The 25,796-nt window shown below is 38.7% G+C and overlaps 1 protein-coding gene across 10 annotated transcripts in view; it reads left to right on the top strand.

The window, feature by feature from the left end:
- KIAA0586 (KIAA0586 ortholog) overlaps positions 1 to 25,796 on the top strand; it is a 140,066-nt gene that overhangs the window by 77,107 nt on the left and 37,163 nt on the right. For 6 of the 10 annotated variants that reach the window (XM_048851977.2, XM_075129961.1, XM_075129965.1 and 3 more), the window contains exons 21-31: positions 1,507 to 1,700; positions 1,895 to 2,013; positions 2,711 to 2,895; positions 5,125 to 5,272; positions 5,870 to 6,095; positions 9,667 to 9,905; positions 10,897 to 10,973; positions 13,455 to 13,589; positions 18,271 to 18,442; positions 21,767 to 21,909; positions 23,457 to 23,544. In XM_048851977.2, the coding sequence (XP_048707934.1) occupies positions 1,507 to 1,700; positions 1,895 to 2,013; positions 2,711 to 2,895; positions 5,125 to 5,272; positions 5,870 to 6,095; positions 9,667 to 9,905; positions 10,897 to 10,973; positions 13,455 to 13,589; positions 18,271 to 18,442; positions 21,767 to 21,909; positions 23,457 to 23,544 (1,726 nt within the window). Of the gene's footprint in view, positions 1 to 1,506; positions 1,701 to 1,894; positions 2,014 to 2,710; positions 2,896 to 5,124; positions 5,273 to 5,869; positions 6,096 to 9,666; positions 9,906 to 10,896; positions 10,974 to 13,454; positions 13,590 to 18,270; positions 18,443 to 21,766; positions 21,910 to 23,456; positions 23,545 to 25,796 lie in introns of those variants that run through there. The other 4 variants (XM_075129964.1, XM_075129962.1, XM_075129967.1 and 1 more) reach the window with 3 other exon arrangements.

The following is a 25,796-nucleotide window of genomic DNA, read 5'->3' as shown; positions in this document are numbered from 1 at the left end:
TCTAAGATACGTCAACTTCAGCTACGCTATCTTAGATCGATCCCCACCCCCCAGTGTAGACCAGGCCATAGAGTGATCACTTTGTGAAAAGTGTTCACCCCTGTGTGATTCTTACTATTTGGATAAGTAAAAAATTTTATATGCTAAACAAAGGTTGCAGGATCTGGTCCTTCTTGGTGCCTCTGTTAAGTGTTACAGTGTGGTGTGATATTGTGATTGGCCATGGTTACGTGTAGAGGCTTGTGGAAAAAAACAAACAAAAAACAAAAGGGGTGGAGGGTCAGAAAATTAAGCTTTTTAGTCTTACATTTCATTGCTTAGAAATCCCTTCTAACTCTTCAGCAAATAAATGTAGTGAAAAAAATAAATGTGCGTATCGAAATTACCATTAAGCTTCCAAGGTAACGACACAGCTGTTAGAGCTATAGTTTACCTGCTATGCTAAGTAAATTCACATTTTGGTCCATATCTTCACAGCCAGATAGTACTGAAACTTATTTTAAATTAAAGTGTACATTCTGCAGAAAATAGATATCCATGGAAAGATTGCAAATCTGTGCCATGGGACAGCATTTCTGAGATGCATATTACAAGTGACTTCAGTTATAATTGCAGTGTTGCTGAAGCCATATTGATCCCGTAATGTTAGAGAGACAAGGTGGCTAAGGTAATATCTTTTATTGGACCTACTTCCGTTGGTGAAAAAGGCAAGCTTTCAAGCTTACACAGAGCTCTTCACACCCTAATAACAATTATGTGGGTGAAACCAGACAATCTCTATGCTCTCAAGAGAACTCACACAGAAAAGCGATAAAAGAGAAAAACACCGTATCACCCATGGGTGAAGACTTTTCACAAAATGATCACTTCATATCTGACCTCACACAACACCTTCAGAAGACAAACACAAGAAATTAAAATTAATATCTCTTTTAGACACTAAAAATCATGGACTTAATAAAGACATTGGATTTATGGGTCATTACAACAATCTGTAACCCATTAATTCTCCTTTTATCCTATGACTGTAGAGCTGTGAACTGCCCGCTTCATCTTGATTAGCCTCTTGCAACATGCATTTACTCCTTGTCTGTTCCACCTTGTGTTTAGCTGTGACACTCTGAGTACCTTTCCCAGACCTAAAGAAGAGCTCTGTGTAATCTCAAAAGCTTGTCTCTTTCACCAACAGAAGTTGGTCCAATAAAAGATACTACCTCACCCACCCTTTCTTCAGTTACAATGTTGCAAGTACATTTCCTCGGTGTTGCAGTTATCCTTCATCTTCCTGCCTCATGTACCACAGGCAGGAGAGCCAAATCCTGTTTTATGTAATAACTTCTGTACCTCTATAACTGCACAGATTTATGGGTTGTTAGGCTTGAAATATTCTATATTAACTGCAAAATGGTAAAAGGAAAGCATGTGCATACTATGTTATAACACAACTGTAGCTATTTTCTAAAGCAAAAATGCTGAAGGTTGTCTCTTTGTTTTTATTGTAACTAGGATCAGGAGGAGGAGGATGGAATCCCAGAATTGTCTGAACCAATCCTGGAATTTAATAGACGAACTGAAGTTGTTTCTCCAAAATATAACGGCCCTCCATTTCCTCCAACTGCTCCTGCTTTTCAACAGCCAGCTGATATTCTGGATGAAATCATTGAAAGGAGGGAAACTTTAGAAAATAGGTTGATTAGCTGGTGAGTTTCCTGTCAGGGGGAAGGTAATAAAATAGCAGCTGTAAACGTAGTGGGAAGAAATACATAATCAACGCAAGTATTTTTTTAAAACTATTTCCCTTTGTCTTATTAAGTTTTCCCCATATATTGAGAGTGCTGTAAATTTGGCTGTCTCAGAGCCTGCTGGTAGAAATACAAAAGTTTTGTTTTGTCAGGGTGGAACAAGAAGTAATGGCACGAATTATTAGCGAGATGTACCCTGTCCAGAAGGAAAGAATGCCCAGTGTGGATACATCAGACAGCGAAGAGAGTGAGGCCGTAACCTCTGACATTGGTAAGTAGGAATTGTAGTTGGGCTCAGTTGCTTTCCAGCCTGAAAGCAGATGGGACCAAAGGCTATCCATCTCAAATTTGGGCTAAAAGATATTTTAACAGCTTGGTTAGGGAGTTTTAACTGGCTATCACCGTAAGATGTGTTAAACTTACAAAACTGATAAACTAATGCACAGAAAAGATGTGTGTTTGTGCACATGTGAAGGTGAAGAAAGGGGTCATCAGGGCAATACAAGCAAATTACCCTGGTTAATTGATAAAGAACATTCCACAAATGGGCCAGCTTTGGAAACCAAATTCTGGTAAACCTCCTTCCATGCAAATCAAAGTGCAGCTGCGCATTGTACTTTTGCTAGGCTATAAGGGTGGCTGTCTTTATCTCTCTTGTGAAGAAATGGCATATCAGATAAATGCCTGCCTTATAAACATACACAAGAGAGAGACATAGGGACTCCCACAGTCTCACCTCAGCCCTTACACTGACTCCCTCTGTGGCCTTGGACAAGTCATCTGCCTCGGTTTCCCCATCTGTAAAATAGGAATAATACTTCTTCACAAGAGTGCTTGAGAGTTCATTAATGTATGTAAAGTTCTTTGAAGACGCAAATTGCTAAGCATATTGTTATATCTTTGCAATATAATATATTGCATATCAAGAAGTAAAATTTGAATTTAGGTTTTGTGTGTTTTCTTTTTAGTTGAGGCAGCAGGTGGTGGAGGATTTCAGCTCTTTGTCAGCGCTGGTGTGCCAGTGAACTCAGAAATGATTAATCATTTTGTAAACGAAGCTCTTACTGAGACTATTGCCGTGATGCTGGGTGAGCGGGAAGCTCAGAAAGCAGTTCCTGCTACAAATGTTCTTCAAAGCACAGCAGTCTTGCCAGTAAGAGTGAATTTTTTTATTATTATTTCTGGTTGTAGTTATGAGTGTGTTCGGATTTATTTTTTTAATCCCAGATTTTGGTTATGTGCAATCTGAAGACATTGAAAAGCGATTCTGAATCAGAACAAGCATGTTGTGGCTTCTTGGTTACAGTAAGTCCCAATATGTCCCAGTAAGTAACAAGATTTAAACCAATTTCACTTTTCAAAACTTGAGTTCTTTTGCAGTTTGCTACATTTATTTTTTAGAATGCTGTGCACATAAAATTGGTCTCTGAAGGACGGGAATAGTAATATTGGATTTCATGTTGTTGGATAATAGCTATGCTCTTTCCAGTACAAGGTTGCAAGATTGATAGACATTGTAGCTCAAGTGTCTTGTTATATTTGATCCTGTGCACTAGAAGGCATTCTTTAATATCTGTAAAGATAAGTAGTCTTCATGCATCTTCAGTCGTGGGTTTCATCCTCAGGCATGAGATTCAGAACCTGACTATAGAGCTAAAAGAATTTAGATAATTTATTTGTACTTTTCCCCTCATTGTTAGGTTGATTCTCCTTGACTGTGTTTTGCATTACAGTAGTCTTCAGCAAATGTTCAAACAGTTAAATTTACCTTTTAACATGGAAGAATTTTCTCCTTCCTTTAATAATCAAATGACCACTGCCTGTTATCAGCCTAGGGCAGAATTTTTAAAATATTTTTGATAATGAGAAGATTCTAAGCTATAATCCAGAGTTCTCTGTTGGGTAAAATCTTCAATTTGATTTTTGTAGGGACCTACATGGACAATCTATTACATAAAGGTTTAATGAAAATGGGCCAGATTCTTGGATCCACTTTGTCCCCTTTGTGCCTCTCTGGTATCACAAGTGGCCGTATTCTTGCTGTAGCTGGCCAGCTGAGTATTCCCATTGCATAGGTGAGCTCTCCAGTGGCATAAAGCTGATAGAGGTGGCAGAGCTGCCTCCTTTACTAGTGAGCCCTTCGCCTCCAGTGTAGGTGGAGGAGGCAGTTGGAATATGGCAGAGTAGAGTAGAGCTCTGCCATATTTGATTATCCATTTGTGTAAGGGAGTTTACTGAGTGTGCCTTACAGCAGTTGTGTAAGTTAGAGCTGCTCCTCAACAATTCTTGACTTATATTGGGGGCAGGCAGCACAGGATTGAGGAGTTGCAACCAGCTTCCTGATCCCTTCTTGTGTGTGGTGGAGATTCCGGTCCCAGTATGTCACATAATATCAAATCAGAATGTCTAAAAAGAGAATCAGAGAGACAAGGTGCCTGAGATAGTATCTTTTATTGGACCAACTTCTGTTGGTGAAAGAGAGAAGCTTTCAAGATGCACAGAGCTCTTCTCCAGGTCTTCTGACGGGAAGAAAAGCTCTGTGTAATCTCTGACGCTGCTCTATCTGTCTCTCTCTCCCCAACAGCAGTTGGTCCAGTATAAAAGACATTACCTCACCTGCCCTGTCTCTCTAATATCCTGGGACCAACACAGCTACAGCAACACTGCATAAAAAGGGAATAGCATAAGAAGCAAGTAGCTCTGGCAATATCTGCACTGATGTGCCAAGGATATCAGGGCATTGATGCAGAGGTGAATCTAAATGCACAATTTCTTCACTGAAGCAGAACCAGTTCAATGTACTATTGGAGATAGCACTGATTGATCTGGTTAATGGGCAGTAAATGCCATTGACTCAAATTCTGCAAACAGTGGGTGGCTCTTTATGTTTCAGGGAAGGAAAACATATTTGTGGATAGGCTTATCCTACAGTTATCAATCTCCATGACTGCTCTATGGATGAGGGAGAAGAGGACCAAACTTTCCTTGTTTAGGATGTGTAGAACTTCAGTTATACTCTTTCAAGACTTCCTTTGGTGGCAGCAATTCTGAACAAATTTAGGAGAGACAAGGTTGCATGGAGAGCATAGTTATTTATTGGTAGAGACAAATTTGGTTCCTCTTTTGGTGGAGAGAGAAATGACTAATTCCAACAGACTGCAGATTGAAACATTTGATCACACTGAATGAAGGCATCTTGTTATATCTTGAGCCAGGATTTCTGACTTCTGACATTGTGGAGACTAATTAAGTTATCTTCAGATAAGGTTTTTCAAGTGCCCTTGCTTGCTAGGAAGAGTTCCAGGAGGTCATATTTAAATGGAAAGAACACTGTGTTACTGGACTTTCAGTGATGTATCTTTTTCCTCTGTTATTTTTTCAGGAGTCTGTGGTGTCTACTCCATTGGCTACACCACCTCATACACCACTTCCTGAAAAAGAACCGTCTCCAGTAAAAACTCCAGTTTCTTCTTTGTCTGTGACAGAAATCGGTGGAGATGTTGGTGAACAAGAACAAATGACAGAAACAGGTAATGAAAATGGTGTTTAAACTTGAGATGGAACAAGTGTACTCACATCTGTTGACTTTAATTTATGGTGTAGAATATTTTCTCCTGCAAATATATGAATTCTGAGGATAACCACCATTGGGTCTTTGTTTCCACTGAGAGAGCAGGGGGGAACTCACATAGTTTAAAAGGTTTGAGCTAATTTATTTAAAAATATATGCTTTTTTGTCTTCCATAGGGCATCAGTTGTGCCCTGACCAGACAGAATTTACACTGGCATTGTCTCTGGGGGTCATTGCTTTTCCTCTCACCATGTGAGAGAAATAGCTGACCTTTGCTTCGTTATCTATGCCTAATGTTAATAAATCCATGTTTAAGCACCCCAAATATATTGGCTTGGCTTTCAGAGGTGCTGAGCACCCAGAAATCACACTGAAGTCAGTGGGAGCTATAGGCAATTGTCTAATCATTTATTTAAATTAGTTTAGTCCTCACAACTATCGGAATGTTTTCAGGTAAAATATGAAAGTCTTATGAAACAAAATAATGACCTTACATGAGGATTACTTGCTGTTTTACTTGCCAGTCACAATTTTGTGATTGATTTCATATGTGTAGGATTTGACATTCCACCTGCCACTACTCCTATTGGCACACCTGCTGCTACTCCAGTTGATACACCTCCTAGAGTAACTACTCCAAGCCCTCCTGTATCAGAACATGGCTCTGATGCAACAAGAATGGGAAGCCCAAAGCCTCCAAATCCATGGGGTGATGCAGAACTTCCTCTGGATGAGGAAAAACCCAGTCCTTTGAATGAAGAAACTCTCCATCCAAGAGCTGTGTGAGTTATAACAATCAATATATTATCTAATTTCTCTTCCAAGTAATTTTGCCTGTTTTTCCTGTATAATAAATAACTTCAGGAAAATACCGTATGTATATATCATGAAGTGTTGGGATAAACAATTCAGTAAATAGAATCAGAGGCTGATTTATATAACAGGTATAAGAAAATCAGGACCTCCTCTAGATTTTATCAGTACTTGTTTGTAATCATATTTGACAAGATACTTAGCAAGCCAGTTCTTATCACAACTGCTAGTAACAGATTTTGCTCTGTTGAAGTGTTTTTTTTATTATCGTTTTGGCAAATGGGGAACTATTTTTGCAGCTGTCTTAATGGAAGTAACTTCTTTATGACAGGTTTCAGAGTAACAGCCGTGTTAGTCTGTATTCGCAAAAAGAAAAGGAGGACTTGTGGCACCTTAGAGACTAACCAATTTATTTGAGCATAAGCTTTCGTGAGCTACAGCTCACTTCATCGGATGCATACTGTGGAAGGTACAGAAGATCTTTTTATACACACAAACCATGAAAAAATGGGTGTTTACCACTACAAAAGGTTTTCTTTCCCCCACCCCACTCTCCTGCTGGTAATAGCTTATGTAAAGTGATCACTCTCCTTACAATGTGTATGATAATCAAGTTGGGCCATTTTCAGCACAAATCCAGGGTTTAACAAGGACGCTTTTGGGGGGGCATGGGGGTAGGAAAAAACAAGGGGAAATAGGTTACCTTGCGTAATGACTTAGCCACTCGCAGTCTCTATTCAAGCCTAAGTTAATAGTGTCCAATTTGCAAATGAATTCCAATTCAACAGTCTCTCGCTGGAGTCTGGTTTTGAAGTTTTTCTGTTGTAATATCGCAACTTTCATGTCTGTAATCACGTGACCAGAGAGATTGAAGTGTTCTCCGACTGGTTTATGAATGTTATAATTCTTGACATCTGATTTGTGTCCATTTATTCTTTTACGTAGAGACTGTCCAGTTTGACCAATGTACATGGCAGAGGGGCATTGCTGGCACATGATGGCATATATCACACTGGTGGATGTGCAGGTGAACGAGCCTCTGATAGTGTAGCTGATGTTATTAGGCCCTGTGATGGTGTTCCCTGAATAGATATGTGGGCACAGTTGGCAATGGGCTTTGTTGCAAGGATAGGTTCCTGGGTTAGTGTTTCTGTTGTGTGGTATGTGGTTGTTGGTGAGTATTTGCTTCAGGTTGGGGGGCTGTCTGTAGGCAAGGACTGGCCTGTCTCCCAAGATTTGTGAGAGTGTTGGGTCATCCTTCAGGATAGGTTGTAGATCCTTAATAATGCGTTGGAGGGGTTTTAGTTGGGGGCTGAAGGTGACGGCTAGTGGCGTTCTGTTATTTTCTTTGTTAGGCCTGTCCTGTAATAGGTAACTTCTGGGAACTCTTCTGGCTCTATCAATCTGTTTCTTCACTTCCGCAGGTGGGTATTGTAGTTGTAAGAATGCTTGGCAGAGATCTTGTAGGTGTTTGTCTCTGTCTGAGGGGTTGGAGCAAATGCAGTTGTATCGTAGAGCTTGGCTGTAGACAATGGATCGTGTGGTGTGGTCAGGGTGAAAGCTGGAGGCATGTAGGTAGGAACAGCTGTCAGTAGGTTTCCAGTATAGGGTAGTGTTTATGTGACCATCGTTTATTAGCACTGTAGTGTCCAGGAAGTGGATCGCTTGTGTGGACTGGACCAGGCTGAGGTTGATGGTGGGATGGAAATTGTTGAAATCATGGTGGAATTCCTTGAGGGCTTCTTTTCCATGGGTCCAGATGATGAAGATGTCATCAATATAGCGCAAGTAGAGTAGGGGCGTTAGGGGACGAGAGCTGAGGAAGCGATGTTCTAAGTCAGCCATAAAAATGTTGGCATACTGTGGGGCCATGCGGATACCCATAGCAGTGCCGCTGATTTGAAGGTATACATTGTCCCCAAATGTAAAATAGTTATGGGTACGGACAAAGTCACAAAGTTCAGCCACCAGGTTAGCCGTGACATTATCGGGGATAGTGTTCTTGACGGCTTGTAGTCCATCTTTGTGTGGAATGTTGGTGTAGAGGGCTTCTACATCCATAGTGGCCAGGATGGTGTTATCAGGAAGATCACCGATGGATTGTAGTTTCCTCAGGAAGTCAGTGGTGTCTCGAAGGTAGCTGGGAGTGCTGGTAGCATAGGGCCTGAGGAGGGAGTCTACATAGCCAGACAATCCTGCTGTCAGGGTGCCAATGCCTGAGATGATGGGACGCCCAGGATTTCCAGGTTTATGGATCTTGGGTAGTAGATAGAATATCCCAGGTCGGGGTTCCAGGGGTGTGTCTGTGCGGATTTGATCTTGTGCTTTTTCAGGGAGTTTCTTGAGCAAATGCTGTAGTTTCTTTTGGTAACTCTCAGTGGGATCAGAGGATAATGGCTTGTAGAAAGTGGTGTTGGAGAGCTGCCGAGCAGCCTCTTGTTCATATTCCGACCTATTCATGATGATAACAGCACCTCCTTTGTCAGCCTTTTTGATTATGATGTCAGAGTTGTTTCTGAGGCTGTGGATGGCATTGTGTTCTGCACGGCTAAGGTTGTGGGGCAAGTGATGCTGCTTTTCCACAATTTCAGCCCATGCACGTCGGCGGAAGCACTCTATGTAGAAGTCCAGTCTGCTGTCTCGACCTTCAGGAGGAGTCCACCTAGAATCCTTCTTTTTGTAGTGTTGGTAGGGAGGTCTCTGTGGATTAGTATGTTGTTCAGAGGTGTGTTGGAAATATTCCTTGAGTCGGAGACGTCGAAAACAGGATTCTAGGTCACCACAGAACTGTATCATGTTCGTGGGGGTGGAGGGGCAGAAGGAGAGGCCCCGAGATAGGACAGCTGCTTCTGTTGGGCTAAGAGTATAGTTGGATAGGTTAACAGTATTGCTGGGTGGGTTGAGGGAACCATTGCTGTGGCCCCTTGTGGCATGTAGTAGTTTAAAAAGTTTAGTGTGGCCCACCTTGATTGTCATACACATTGTAAGGAGAGTGATCACTTTAGATAAGCTATTAGGAACAGGAGAGTGGGTTTGGGGGTGGGGGTGGGGAGAAAACCTAGATTTGTGCTGGAAATGGCCCAACTTGATTATCATACACATTGTAAGGAGAGTGATCACTTTAGATAATCTATTACCAGCAGGAGAGTGGGGTGGGGGGAGAGAAAACCTTTTGTAGTGGTAAACACCCATTTTTTCATGGTTTGTGTGTATAAAAAGATCTTCAGTACTTTCCACAGTATGCATCCGATGAAGTGAGCTGTAGCTCACGAAAGCTTATGCTCAAATAAATTGGTTAGTCTCTAAGGTGCCACAAGTACTCCTTTTCTTTATAACAAAACACAATAAGCAAATTTTTAGTTAGATAATTAGAGCTCATTGTTAAAGTTATTTTTAAGTTTTTATTCAGATCAGTCCATGAAATACTGTGTTCCTTCTTTTAATAAAAGCTTTGTAAATTAGAATTTCTTTACAGTGTTTAGTTTAAGATATAGTGCAGTGTATTTTGTTGCATTAACAATATATTTTCTTACATTTTAGTGTAATGTCTGTGGCTAAAGATGAAGAACCAGAGATGTTGATTTTACCTTCTCCTGAACCAATTAGACCCTTTGAGTCACTTCCTTGTGAGGCAAGGGTTCCATCTCCTGTGCATACTCCCAGTTCTGGCCCATCAACACATGAAAGCAGCCTAACTGTCACGGAAACAGAAACTGCAGACAAGCCTATCTCAGAAGGCGAGGTCTTATTTAGCTATGGACAGTTCGTGGCTGCAAGAGGTAATTTAACTTCCAAGAATCTGTTTAGTTTAGGGTTGGTTTAAACATGTTTTTCTTTGCTGTTCATATAAGACTTACTCTCACAATTTAATAGAAGAGCATTCAATTTCATATTTTTTCTGGTAAGCCTACAGTGAGAGTGTACCTTGTCTGTACTCCTTAACTTCCTGTGCAAGTTTCTGGTCACATGTAAGATACTTCATCATTTTTTCTCATCTCAGAATGAAATACATGTTTGCTTATGAATTGTAAATAAATGAAAGAAAATAATTAAACTAAATAACTTAATCTTACTGACATAAGAACTTGTTTAGTTTATTCCAGGGGGTCTCTGAAGAAAACTTTTGGTGGCCTCAGAGTGTGGCCACAACTCTTGCTGGTGGCTGCTCTGGCAATTTTTTCTAAAATACTTAATTAACGTTAGGAAAAACAGATAAATATGTGCATTTACATGTCCAAATCATTGTAATTTATTTATGTACGGTTTTATTGCAGAATCAATCATAAAAATAATGTACAGTTGTTTCTATTTTTTAACTGAACCTAAACAGAATAGAAACAAATGATGTGCTTTGTGTGTTGTCTTTTTAAGATTTGCTAGCTAGTAAGTCTGTTTCTGTGAAAAGTGATATTTGTATGTTTGTTAACACGGCTTTGCCCCCTTAATCACTGCCCAGGAGGCTCTGGCAGCACAAAAAGCCCTGAGTGGCTGCATGGCTGCATTTTTTAAATGCTGGATTATTCTGTCTTGCGTAAGTATCAGGAACAAATTGTAATGAAGGCACATTTTTACATTTCCAAAGTGTCAGAATGTTTTTGTTGTTGACTAAAAATCTGTCCTTATGAGAGAGAGAGACATTTGATAGATAGAAATTTGTAACTTTAATAAAGCATTGTGCTGCAAACAATGAAAAATATGGCATTAACTTGCTCTTAAAAATGGATATTTTCTGCTTGTAACTTTAAAAAAACCCACAATTTTTATTTTCAGCGTTAGCAGAAGGAGGACTGTCTCTTCCAAACCTCAGTGAAAGTTTAACTAGCACGCTACATGATGCAAATGAAATGGTAAGGAAATAGTTCAGTAGGAAATTGAATTTAGCATAGTACCTTAGCTGGAGAAGTTTATTAGATAAGAAGTTCTCTAATAAACTTATCCACTTATTTAAACTTCATGTACACAAAGAAATGGACTGATGAGCTATAAAATATTGAAGAGCATTCAGATGTCCAAAGAGAAAATATACAGTTCATACAAATTAATTAATAAGGCAGTCACACATGAGTAGCACCCACTATAGTTTAGAGAGTCCTTTATAAGAGATCTCTTTTCCTACTACCTTGCTTGGAAAATTGTCATAGTTGGCTTAAAAGTGGAATCACTCAAACATTTAATCTAATCTGTAATACGCGCTTAACACTCAAACAGCTTATATGAAATACAATATTATTTACCCAAATTTCATTTTTTCCCACTTAAACGATGTATTAAGCAAAACGGCAGAGCATTATTATTCCCCAGGTCACATGATACTTCTCATGGTGTGTAACTTACTGAAATTAAAAATAGTTTTTCTTTTTGCGAATACAGACTAACACGGCTGTTACTCTGAAACCTAAAAATAGTCTATATTACTCACTTTTGACTCTAGTTAAAATATTTATTTAAAAGGAGTTTCGTACTTAAAGAATGGAAGACTTTGCCTTTATCTTTTCTGAGTAGAAACATGGTTTAGAAGTGAATTTTCTGGCACAATTCCTATTTCTGTTACAGGTCACCCCTAATAATTTATTGCACTCTTCTTTTAAAAAAAAAAAAAAAAAGAAAGGAAAAAAAAAGAGCAAAGCATGTTTTTTGACACATCTGAGCACAAGTCCCAGAAGCATTTAGAAAACAGTGACTTTTGGGGATCTGTCTGCATGTACTGTCACTCTGATCTCAATTCCTTTCTTTAGCCTCACTTCTGTGCTTCATATTTTTAATCTGTTCATATGTATTATACAGTTTGTAATTGGTTGGGAGGGCGGGGTGGAAAGGGCTCGTGTGTGTGAGAGAGAGAGAGAATCTAATTGTTCAATCTGATAGTGAAGTCCAGGTACAATTTTTCACACTTGGGATTGAAGTCTTCCCATCCTGGACCACTTGCCTGACTAATGGAAAAAGGTTAAAGCCATTATGATAGACCACTAAAGCTGTTCGAAATCTTCCTTGTGAACTAAATGTTCATATCTGGAAGGGAAGATGTGCACAGCCCCTGTGGCCACTGTTCTTTGTATATTTCTAGGATTTGCATCACCAAGTGGTGCACTCCCAAGACTGGTTCTGCAGAGGCAGTTTTCAGGTCCATTTATTTATTTATTTATTTATTTATGTTGAGCACATGTTCCAGTAAAAAGTTTTACACACTCATACCTCACATCTCTGAAACTAGAAACTTCAAAGTTGTTTTGTGCTATGACTTAAGTCTCTTTCAGGCATAAAAAGCAAATCAAGTTTGAAGAAAATCTGTCTAGTAGACCTCAAGTTGTGAACATCCAAAGGCTGCATTTCGCTGTGTCTGTGTTTTAGGGGGTTGAGACATCTTAAAGCTAAACTGTCTAGAGCATTGTGTGCATGCTAAACTGCTCAGGTTTTGAGGCACCTTTTAATTTCTTTAAGGCTTAAATTCTTACATGTATTAGTGAAGTTTTAAGATGCTTTAGCTGACTCCTGCCTCAGCTAAACCCCTTTGGCTGCCCCTTGCCTTAGTCCATTGGCTTGTAAGCTCTCCAAGCCAAAAAGATGACCATTTTTTAAACAAATTTGCTGAAAATTCTATTACCCATGTCTACTCTGCTCTGCTGGGAATGAAGAGTTTGTATGGAGACAGTCGTCCTCTTAAGCTTGGGTGAACAAAAACAAACAAACAAAAAATAGAAATATTTTCATGTCAGCGTTCAGCCACCTGAAATTGCTGAAGATTAATGATTCAGGAATCTAAACATATCTTTTTGCATTCTTAGCCTTTTGGCTAAGAACAAATGTAGTCAAATATTTGGATGCTAATATCTAAACTGTATTGTTAAATTTATTAATCCTCTTTGGGTTATTACTGACTAAGTTCTCTATGTATTTTAAACCAACATTTGTACTTTTGGATAATTTAAGCACTATACCCAGATGTACAGACACTCTTTTCTTAACCTATGTATTATATAATTTTAACATTAGCCTTAATAATAATTTCAATACCAGATTCTGCATCTGGGCTATATTATGCATTTGCTGGGGGAATAGGACTTTATGGTCTAATAGGTCTTTTCTGTCTCAGACTGTTAAGGTCTTGTGTATCAAAACTCTTAATATATTGATTGTGCCCTTCTTTTGCTAAAGAGAGGAAGCTGTGCTGCCAGTCTCCCTGTTATGAACCATTTGTACTTTTTTTTACAAACATTTTTAATATTGGTAACTGTAGTAAAAGATGGAGATGCTTTATAAATATAATGTACAGTTAACTCTACACTAAGGATGATCTGACTACTAAAAAGTTTTTTTTTATTTTGTTTTAGGATTACGATCCTCCCAGTGAAGGACAGGTCATGAGAAGACCCCATAGGGGATACCACAGAGATCCAGTTCTCTCTCTTTTTGCTAAACTAAATCAGGCACCGGTTGCTTTACAAGAAGTAATTTACCACTCTGAGGTATCTTATTTCCTTTTCATTGCTATTGGGAATTAAAGCAAAGATACTGGGCATTCTGAAACGATATTTTTTGATACAAAGAAGGTAAAAAATCTGAAGTTTCTTTTGCTTATGGAAAAACAAAAAGTTGTATCCAACCTCTTGCCCCTAGAAGGAAATTCTTCTGTAGAGAATACTGATTCTTTTGCTGGGTCTACTCCAGGCTTCTAAGTACTTAAAATTCTCTTCTATTTATAAACAAAAAGAAAAGGAGTACTTGTAGCACCTTAGAGACTAACCAATTTATTTGAGCATGAGCTTTCGTGAGCTACAGCTCACTTCAAGCTTATGCTCAAATAAATTGGTTAGTCTCTAAGTGCCACAAGTACTCCTTTTCTTTTTGCGAATACAGACTAACACGGCTGTTACTCTGAAACTTATTTATAAACAATATTTTTGCTGTACGTAACATCATATGTACCAGTCTCCATTATGTGAACATTTAGAAGTATTCCAAGAATGTCTGGCCATGCTTTATCTGGCCATTTTGAAAGGGCAAGACGTTTATGGCAGTCACAACCAGATGGATGGTTTGGGGGAGATCAAGGGAATAGATGGTGACAAAAGATTTCATGCACTTAATTAAGTCTCACTTTCTTTTGTGCTGACCAGAAGAACAACAACAAAAATTCTGTTTACCTAAAGGCTATTTGAAAAACGTCCTTATCAGCCTATATTAAAAGAGTTTAGACCAGTAATATTTCTGTAATGCAGTTAGGTATTTTCAATTCAAAAGTCTGCAGCCAATTGACAGCTTTGTGTAAGTAAAAAGATGAATGAACTGATTGCACAGTCCTGGCTGGGCCTAGAAGGATATTCAGACAGAGAGAACTTGGGAGGACACTGCCGCATAACTCATGGAATACCTGTATTTAGGTCAATTTCTTGCTTTTTGTGACTTTCCTGGAACATATCCCATTTCTTCCTTCTGTCTTGCTTAGCCTGAACTGTCCCTAATCTTTATTTTGTTTGCTTAATGAGATTAGAAGATGAACTATTTGAAGAGCTTTCTGTAGTATTAACTCTCACTCCAGCTGTAATCTTAGTGACACTTCCTTGTCAGCATTGGCAATTACAAATGCAGCTCTAATTGCTTTTCTTTGTCTGTCCCATACTCTGTCCTTAGCCTATTCACACAATGTTCTAACAAATGCCTTTACAGATTCTAGAGTAGCAGCCGTGTTAGTCTGTATCCGCAAAATGAAAAGGAGGACTTGTGGCACCTTAGAGACTAATCAATTTATTTGAGCATAAGCTTTCGTGAGCTACAGCTCAATTCATCGGATGCATGTGTCCAGATGCATCCGATGAAGTGAGCTGTAGCTCACGAAAGCTTATGCTCAAATAAATTTGTTAGTCTTTAAGGTGCCACAAGTCCTCCTTTTCTTTTTACAGATTCTGGCAATGCTAGCGCAAGCATACCTTCTTGCATATGAGATTGCCTCTAGAAACAAAATACTCATCACACTGCTTTAGCACAGGATCATAATTATTTTCCTGGTCCTTCATACACACAAATCTCATGAATACATTGCTTGTTTCCCATTGAATGGAGGAGAGTTAACTGGTTTCATTATCCAGCTTGATTGAAACTTGGAACCTGGAGAAACATTCAGGCCATATCAAAGTCTCACTGAAGATGGACTTTTTAGTTTGGCATAGTGCAACAGCACAGAATTGCCACCTTTTAAGTACTGCAGATGTCACATTGGTTGACAACTCTTGATGGTTATATCACAGAGATGAGCATGATAAATAATATAGCAGGACACAGATTATCCAGAAGTTCTTGGAATGTATTGGTGACAATTTTTTAGTTCAGAAGGTGGAGAAAGCTACTAGGGGAGAGGCTGGACCAAATTTGATTTTGACAAATAGGGAGGAACTGGTTGAGAATTTGAAAGTGGAAGGCACCTTAGGTGAAAGTGATCATGAAATGGTAATAGCTCACCTTAGCTGATCACTCTCGTTACAGTGTGTATGGTAACACCCATTGTTTTATGTTCTCTGTGTATATAAGATCTCCCCACTGTATTTTCCACTGCATGCATCCGATGAAGGGAGCTGTAGCTCACGAAAATTTGTGCTCAAATAAATTTGTTAGTCTCTAAGGTGCCACAAGTCCTCCTGTTCTTTTTATGAAATGGTAGAGTTCATGATTCTAAGGAATGATAGGATGGAAAACAGCACAGTAAAGATAATGGATTTCAAGAAGGCAGACTTTAATAAACACAGGGAGTTAGTAGGTAATATCCCAGGAGAAGCAAGTCTAAGGGGGAAAACAGTTCAAGAGAGTTGGCAGTTTTTCAAAGAGACATTATTAAGGGCAAAAGAACAAACTATCCCACTGCATAGGAAAGATAGGAAGTATAGCAAGAGACCACCCTAGCTTTACCCGGAGATCTTCAATGATCTGAAACTCAAAAAAGAGTCCTACAAAAAGTGGAAACTAGGTCATATTACAAAGGAAGAATATAAACAAACAACACAAGTATGTAGTGACAAAACTAGAAAAGCCAAGGCACAAAACAAGATTAAACTAGCTAGAGACATAAAGGATACATAGAACAAGAATACACTCTTCAAATACACTGGGAGCAAGAGGAAGACCAAGGACAAGGTAGGCCCATTACTAAATGTGAGGGAGGGATGAACAATAACAGAAAATGTGAAAACGGCAGAAGTGTTAAATGACTTTTTTGTTTATTTTCACCAAAAATGTTAGTAGCAATTGGACATCTAACATAGTGAATGCCAATGAAAATGAGGTCAGATCAGAGGCTAAAATAGGGAAAGAACAAGTTAAAAATTACTTAGCCAAATTAGATGTCTTCAAGTCACGAGGGCCTGTTGAAATACATTCTAGAATACTCAAGGAGCTGACTGAGGAAATATCTGAGCCATTAGCGATTATCTTTGAAAAGTCATGGAAGATGGGAGAGATTCCAGAGGACTGGAAAAGGGCAAATATAGTACCCCTCTATAAAAAGGGGAATAAAGACAGCTTCGGGGAATTACAGACCAGTCAGCTTAACTTCAGTACTTGGAAAGATAAATGGAACAAATAATTAAGCAATCAATCTGCAAACGCCTAAAAGACAACAGGTGACAAGTAACAGTCAGCATGGATATGCCAAGAACAAATTGTGTCAAACCAACCTAATAGCTTTCTTTGACATGGTAACAAGCCTCGTGGATAGGGGGGAACCTGTAGATATGGTATATCTTGACTTTAGTAACTCTTTTGATATGGTCTCACATGACCTTCTCATAAACAAATTAAGGAAATGGAGGTAATATAAGGTTGGTGCATAACTGGTTGGAAAACCATTCCCGGAGAGTACTTACCAGTGATTCAAAATCAAGCTGGAAGGGCATATCGAGTAGTCCCACAGGGATCGGTCCTGGGTCCAGTTTTATTCAGTATCTTCATCAATGATGTAGATAGTGGCATAGAGAGTACACTTGTAAAGTTTGTGGATGTACCAAGCTGGGAGGGGTTGCATGTGCTTTGGAGGATAGGATTAAAATTCAAAATGATCTGGACAAACTGGAGAAATGGTCTGAAAAAAATAGGATGAAATTCAATAAGGACAAATGCAAAGAGTTCCTTCCTAAGTGGAGTAATCAGCTGCACACATACAGAATGGGAAATGACTGCCTAGGAAGGAGTACTGCGGAAAGGGATCTGGGGGTCATAGTGGCCCACAAGCTAAATATCAGTCAACAGTGTAACGCTGTTGCAAAAAAAGCGAACATCATTTTGGGATGTATTGCAGGAGTGTTGTAAGTAGGACACAAGAAGTAATTCTTCCGCTTGACTGATTAGGCCTCAGCTGGAGTATTGTGTCTAGTTCTGGGCACCACTTTTCAGGAACGATGTGGACAAATTAGAGAGAGTCCAGAGAAGAGTAACAAAAATGATTAAAGGTCTAGAAAACATGACCATTGAGGGAAGATTGAAACAATTGGGTTGTTTTAGGCTGGAGAAGAGAAGACTGGGTGGGAACATAACAGTTTTCAAGAACATAAAAGGTTGTTACAAGGGAAGGGAGAAAAATTATTGTCTTTATTTATTCTCCTTAAGCTCTGAGGATAGTACAAGAAGCAACAGGCTTCAATTGCAGAAGGGGGGTTTAGGTTGAATGTTAAGAAAAATTTCCTAACTGTCAGGGTGGTTAAGCACTGGAATAAATTGCTCAGGGAGGTTGTGGAATCTCCATCATTGGAGATTTTTTAAGAGCAGGTTAGACAAACACCTGTGAGGATGGTCTGGATAATACTAGTCCTAGCATGAGTGCAGGGGACTGGACTAGATGACCTCTTGAGGTCCCTTCCATTTCTATGATTCTAGTAACGTTTTGAAGATTCTCTTCTTTAAAACAATACATCTCAGCTCTTCTGGCAAACCAACAACAAAGGAAATAATCTCTCCATTGCTCGATTCAGTCCAATGGTAAAGGTAGGTCTTACATTCCACCCTGTGGTCACGTGTGTCTTTCAGGTTGCTGTCTTCTTTATACAGCACTAGTAGTATAAAGCTATGTACATGTATGTTAAAGAATACTATATTTAAATGGTATTACACAGTTTGAAAGATATCTGTTGTGATTCACTGAATGTGTTACTCTGTTTTCTCTAGGACTCTGATAATAGTGTTGGAGAACTTAGTGAAGGCCAAAGACCTAGACTGACAAGAGCAGCAGAAAGTATTCTAATGGGACGTTCAGTTTATACAGACCAGGCTGCTGGCCTGGTTACTGAACAGAGACCCCACCATGTACCATCACCAGGAGAGTGTGACAGGGTTACAGGTATAAGCTAGAACATGATCTTTCCTCTGTTATCTACTGGAGACCATGATGGGATGGAAAATGTATCAGAATGTAGTGTGGACAAACTGGAACTGTGTTGAGCACATTTTTGGTACCTGGTGTTGAACACCACCTAGTACGATGAAGGGTCTTGCATACTTTCTCTGCTAGGTGTTGAAAACTGCCCTTTCCCATATTAGTGGTTAAAACATTTTCAAACCTATTGAAAGGGAGAGGGTTCTTGATATTTGTTGCCAATAGTTGGTGATTTTCTAGTGAAGCTACACTTGCTGTTTCCCCCACATCTCCTACTGGGAGAAAATAAGCTCATGTCCTCCTCTCTGAAACCTTTCATAGGAGGAGGGGTTAGATGGAGGGAAGTTAGTGATCTAGTAGTTCCTTATGAATTGTTATAGGTCTGTTTTCCATTTATGCTGGCAGTGGCCTTAACTGATTCCATTAGGCTTCCAGTTCTTCCATCTCCCGTAACTAAAAACCAAAGCACCTCTCTTTACTTCAGTCTGGATTGTGTCTTTCCCAGCTTTGCTGGGTGGAGTTTGAATGCTTTGGCATGTCTAAAGCAGCATCTTCAATCTTGTTGGTAACATGTGGCATTCACTAAAGGATTATACAGTATTAAATAGAATAGTGCCAAATAGCCCTTTACTTTACACAAAACCTAGCTGTCATGTGTCTTCTGTTCTTTAAGGGTGAATTTAGTTACCATAAATGCTAGATTAACAAACAGTCCTTGAAGCTAACGCCCTTAAAACAGGTATAGTACTGACAGTGCAAGCTTTTACATGCTGCTTGCCCCCTCTCTCTTTCTGATACTTGTGTAGCCCCCATCACCATAGTACCTGATCACTTTGCAGTCTTTAATGTATTGTATCCGCAAACATTCCTGTGAGATAGCACTGTTCTGTCATTCCCATATGTTTTGCAGATGTGGTGCTGAGGATCAGAGACCAAGTGGCTTGTCCAAGGTCATGCAGGAAGTGTGGCAGAGCTGGGAATTGAGCCCAAGTCTCTGTAGTCCCAAACCAGCACCCTAGCCACTGGCCCATCCTTCTGCATCTCCTTCTACTTAAGCTTGCATAGGTTTAACTAAAGGTGCATTTTATTAAATGGATTTAAACAGGGGCAAGTTTGTGCATAGACATTCCTATTTCAGTCAAGTCTGGTTTATTTTGGTTTGGCTTAAAACCAGATTAGGCTAAACTGACAAACAATTCTGAAACCAAAATAAGAGTGTCTACACACAAACTTGCACGGATTCAACTAAATCAGTGGTTATACTAGTGCAAGCTTGGGTGTAGACAAGACCAGTAACTCTAGAGATGAGAAGGTAATTCAGTTTACATGTTGATTTAAACTTTGACACCTCCAATGAGACTGTCAGGAGAGGAGCAACTGTTGCCTTTTGGGATAGTGACTTTGTATTGTGGACATTTGTCCAGTAGGAAATGGACAGAGATGCCAACTCAATTCACACATTTCATGTAATCAATATCAGCTAAGAGCTTTTGGTCACTGGTGACTTGGAACAGATTTGAATTGATGTTCTCTAGGATAAATTGATCCCTTAAGGCAGCCATTTTGTTGTCTGTCTCTGAATCCCTTCTATTTCTGCTATGTCATTTTTGATTAAAGTGGATACCATTCCAGATGGGGATGTACTATTGTTTTAGATAATATTTCCAGTATTATTTTTACATCCCTTTCTTTAATACATTGTAACTTTCTGTTTGCATTTTGACAGCCACTGAACATTGAGCAAAGCTATTCAGAGAGCATTTCTAAGAAAACAACCTTGTAGGAAAGCTGGGGCCCACTTCTGACTTAAACAGTATTTTAGTACTAAGGAGGAACAAAAGATCTTGTTTCCTAATAGCTTTGGCAGTTCAACCAAAGACAGCACAGAAACTGTTCAATTTAAAATAATCTCTTCCAGGAAAAAATGAAACTATTGATAATCACCTTTGAATTGTTGCCACTTTTCAGCTATACCTCAGTATACCTAATGTGTTGTGTGAGTGGATCCATCCATTAGTCTGTCAACAGCTAGGGTTAAGTGCCATTTTTCTTGCAATCTCAGTGCCTATGGTATAGTCTACAAGAGTTATATTTAACAGTAAAACTAAATAACCATTACATCACCTGGCTATAAAGGGTCAAAAATTTCCAGGCATAACTCTACATGTTCATATTGAAAGATGTGAATTGTCAATCATATCCTCTTACAATAGGTATTCAACTTGTACATCAAAATGAGTCACTTGCTTGTTGTTGATATATCTGAAATAAATGTATCTTCAGTCTTGTGACCTGATTTTATTTGTATAATAAAACTTGATGTCTATTCCAAGAGTTTAGAAATTATAGTGTTGCCTACTTGACTCACCATAATATAATTAAAGGTCTATCAGCATTTCCATTATATATCTCTGTATTCAGTGCTTAAGAATTTGGCTATAAAAATTAGCCACAGGCTGAAATATGTCATACAAAATCTCAGCCCAAGCATAATATTTTACACTAATTAGGTTTCAGACTAGTGTTTTAGTTTTGGTGAGATAACTGTGGTCTACAAAGTTAGTTCATGAACTGTAAGCATACTTTTAATAAAGATGTTTCATGTACATACAGGCTGTACAACTGTGATAAACTGTATGGATTATATAGCAAATTACTTTTTTTTTTTTTTCAATTACTGTTCTTAGGTTTCTGTTCATTCACACAGTAAAAATGAAACACTTTAATGAAGAAGCCTTTCCAGTCTCTCTTTCCATTAAGAGGAATAAAGCTCATTAAGTACATAGTGACATGATGAACTGTAGCCACTCAGGAGCCACCATTAAGGTCTACCCATGTTAGAAATCTACAGATCATAAAACTGTTTCCCTCACTTCCATTGAGATTTTTTCTTTCTCCTTTCAGCAAGGAAAATTAAAAGGATATTGTTAAATAGCTTCTGCCTAAAATGTTAACAGCTTTAAAATTATTTTACACTGATGGAAAGCCTGGGGGGTTCTAAATGCCAGTTAAAAAAACCTCACCTTGAACAACTTAAAAAAACCCTTACTACCCCACAACACTGTACAGAGAGCAATGATTTTGGTAAATACACAAAGAAATGGCTTGTTAATCTGAGTTCTGTTGAAAACATGAGTGAGTAGAGAGAGAATCATTCACTTCATTATGGAATGTCCCATTGATGAGCCTAGATACAAACACGGGGTAGTTGGGAGACTGTGGCTCTAATTTGGATTTACCAGGGATTCTTTTTCCCCATTAATGTTTGTATATGTTTTATAATCTCAGCAGAACTTCTTGGAGATGCTGCAGATGTTAGTCATGGTCCAATGAGCATGGCTGAATTGGAGTCTCAGCCACTCTTAAACCCTGCTCCTCAAACAGCACAAGCAAATGACAGACTAACATCTCTATCAGAAGATCTTCCAAAGGTAAAATATGCATAGCATTTGTGCATTGCTTGTAAATGGTTAGGAACTCTGTTGCCATTCAAAGCAGCTAGATAAAAAGAGCACGTGCAGGAGGAATATTTACCTGTTAAATTGATGTGGCAGGCAAAAGTACAGTGCAGGAGACTCTTCTAGACCACAGGTCAGCCAACGAGACCTCATCCTCCTGCAGTGATATGTTGGCCCACCCTATGCTAAACCTGTGGTAGCCTAGCACTCAGATAAGGTGATGGATACCTAAGATAGGTAGATAGTATCTTAGAGCTTGTACTAATTAGTTGGCTCCGGTAAGTGTTTCTTCTCTGGGCTCATCAGTCACTGCAAATGGGTTTCTCAAGGGACAGGGACTAACCTTGAATATTGTACAACATTGAGCACTTAGCAAAGAATACCTGTGGGGGTCCACCTGAAGTGGATGTCTTAGCTCTAAGCAATAAAGCAGGGATTTTACAAGAACCAGTTACTCCTTACCTTTCCTTCTTGTAGCCTTGGGGGCAAGATATCACTACTGCTTTTCCTCCGTGTCCTCTGGAGAGACTCTCTGCTGACTAAAGTGTATGAGCCTGAGCTACAGCCAAAATCCAGGAAATTCTATTTTTATTTTTGAAAGTTATAGTGCAGTAGCATCCAAAGGCCCCAAGCAGAATTGGGCCCCATATACATATGGAGACATGCCCCCAGAAGTCTCAGAATGCTTTTATTTAACTGTTACATGAACAGTGTAATTGATAAACTGGATTTAGCATTTTACTCAGATAATCCTTAAACTCTGTATGTCTTCATGTCTCTCTACAATCTACTTCCCCCTGTTCTCTGCATTTCTTATGGGCAGTCTATCTAACAGGGTGGCTCTGTGCCACAGTCCCTGTCCCTGCCCCAAAGAACTTACAGTAGACAAACAACATATGAAGAGCATTGGTAGAGGTGATGTAACTTTGTATATACATTGCATTTTTTGCTATAAGAGTGAACTATGCTGATCTGTCTGTCCTTCAGCCTAGCCATTAACTGATTTATGTAAGTGTTATGGCAGAGATGGGCCTTGAGGAGGATTCCAGGAAGTAGTCTTAAAGACTACTTCACTCTATACAGGGCTTTCAATTTAGAGGAAGCAGCTGAATTTTTTTCTCCAAGACCCTTCCATTCCTGTAAACAGGAGAAAGAGGAAGTTCTTGGTTGCAGAGGAATGAGATAAGGGAGCCCCTGACAAGTTGTTGCTGTCATGTCCTTTGATTAAAAATTGAGGGCCCCCATGTCTTCAGCTGTAAATGGTGCCTGCTCATCTCTACTGACTACATGGGAATCACATCAGAGAATAGCTTGCCATGCTGTTTGTTGTCAAAGAAAATAAATGGTTACAAAAGGCAAATTAGGATTGAATTCTTTTAAAATTGAAATGGAGACCAAGAACGTATGAATCTTTTAACAATTCTGAGCTCTAAGTAAATGGTTCTTAATACTGCATTTGTTTTTACTGTATTTAAGAAAAAACCCAGAATTATAACATGATTTTAATAACTGATATACAGAAGCAGAGCCAAAAGGTTGTGCAGGTTGAACCAGTAAGATCCCGAGTCATTCATGTGAGAAATAAATCTGAAGTAACACAGCAGCAAGGTAAATCCATGTCTTTAAGCATCTATTTTGATATTAAAGTACAGGCACTGAACTCTACCACTCTGTTTTGTTCTTCATACACTTTTACTGTAAATTTCTATATTTGATACCTATTTTTATCACAACTGAGTCCAAACAGTATCCAGGTGTCTATATACCTATATAGGTGTCTGCGTAAACGGTACTGATCCAATTTGGATGAGCAAGGTATTGTTGGAATCACTTAGTTCTATAGATTAACAATCAGAACTCTTTGGATCAAATATTTATTTCTTACTTTAATGTTTCTTAGCCAATCGCTTTACAATATACAAATGATTTTAGTTTACTGAACTGTGTTAGTCCCAGTCTCCACCAAAAATTTTGTTGTTATAGCAGCAGAGCATATGCTGTTCCTCAGGAGAGGATGAAGCAAAGTTAAGGTCAGGGGAAGATGAGAACAGAGCAGTACCAGTTATGCCTGTTCTGAGATAGGGTGCTAGCTAGTGTATAATATAGAATGATTCTTTCCCAATATAAAGTGCTATATCATCTGTGGATAAATGTGCTATATAAGAGATCATTTTGATTATGATTTATAAAAGTATTATGTAGATTGTATTTCAGATATACTATGGGTCAACTTGATATTTAGCTAACATGATCTGGGCAGATTATTGCTATATTTTTACTGAGATAAATAATTAAATGTGTTTTATAACTGGATTAGACCTAAAAATAAGGCAAAACCAAAACTTAAATGCAAACACTTTTGTACATGCAAGTTTTAAGGGCTCACAGTTAAATTTGGCATTCATGTTGATTTCTTTTAAATTTAACTTCGCTGTAGCAATGTTAATTAAGACACGTAGCAATTATAATAATAATGGTAAGAATAGTGATTGAAAATATTCTTATGTGCAATATGTCTGAAGTTAACGTAGCTATAGGTACCTTAATTTCTGCATTCGTTATTTTTAAAATTTTAACTGAAATCTCAACCTTGTATTAACAAATACCTTTTGCATTTAATATTTACAAATGTGTAATCAAGTTATGCAACTTACTAAGCTATTTGCCTCAATAATTTATTTACAGAAGTTTGAAACTGCTTCTGTAAATCATCCTCTTTGAAGAGCCCTATGCCTACAATTAATCTCATCATACTCGTTGGGGGTTAAATCCATAACAGTGGGCTTAAAAAAATAGTGATGAATGATCTAAAACACTGCTACTGTGCATACAGGATAGGAAAGCTCATCAAATCTGTGTGTTTTGTGCTTTTGAGAAATGTGCTGTGCATGTGAGCATTCTGTCCTAAGTGTACATTTAGCAAAGTATGCATTGGAGGTTTAAGCACACATTCGACCTTAAAGCTGCTAAATAGGGACTTTTTTAGCCCTTTCCATTTAAAAAATGCAGGAAAACTAAAGGAGTAAAACCCATTTTGAATCTAGAGAGGAAGGTACAGCTAGTGTATTTTTCCTAAATTTTCACAAAACTCAAAATGTCTTAAGGATTTTGCTCACACTTAAAAAAAAAAAAAAATCACCTTTTGACCAGAGACCAAATGGAAAGTCTCAATGTGAGAGTCTCAGAATGTGAATTTTGCAGTAAGTTATGGATGAGCACATAAAAATGGAGGAGGGGAGTTGTGTGGCATCGTTTCTTCTCCAAGCTCCTCCCTGCAACCACAGCCATCTGTTCTTTCTGCTCTCATGTCCCCAAATCAGACAACAGGCCCGTTGCTCCTCTAGCAGTGGTAGGAGTCTCTTCAAATTGAGTCCTTAGGTGAGGGAGCAGAAGGAAGGGACACTTCTGTTAACACACACACTGTGTCATGGTGTTTTTTGTGTTTCTGCGTCTGCTCCAAATATTAGTGAAGTAGCATCCTCAGCCCTTGCTTTCCCCCAGGAAGTTGATGAAGGCTGGAAACGGGAAATACAATTTTTAAAGTCCTAATTTTTTCTTTTAAAATTCAAAATAAAATATTTTGCTCTGTGAAATCTTTATATGGATAGATAGATAGAGTTGGACAGAACAAAGGGCATGCCCCCGCACCAAGTATATCTGGGTTCCTGTATGTACGTTTGACCACAAGATGGCAGAAGTCAGTTTTCTTTAGGAAGAAAAAAAGTTATTCACCAGTATAATTTAAATATTATTCTGTGTGCATATGCATATTTAATAATCCAATAAAAATCAAAAGGGGTTACAAACTTAAACTGTTTGTCACCTTAAAGCCGAAGCTTTGTCAAGATCAGCTTTATCGT

This window comes from Caretta caretta, chromosome 6 (assembly GCF_965140235.1).
Source record: "Caretta caretta isolate rCarCar2 chromosome 6, rCarCar1.hap1, whole genome shotgun sequence".
Taxonomy (NCBI): Eukaryota; Metazoa; Chordata; order Testudines; family Cheloniidae; genus Caretta; species Caretta caretta.
This window is presented reverse-complemented; position numbering and strand designations above follow the sequence as displayed.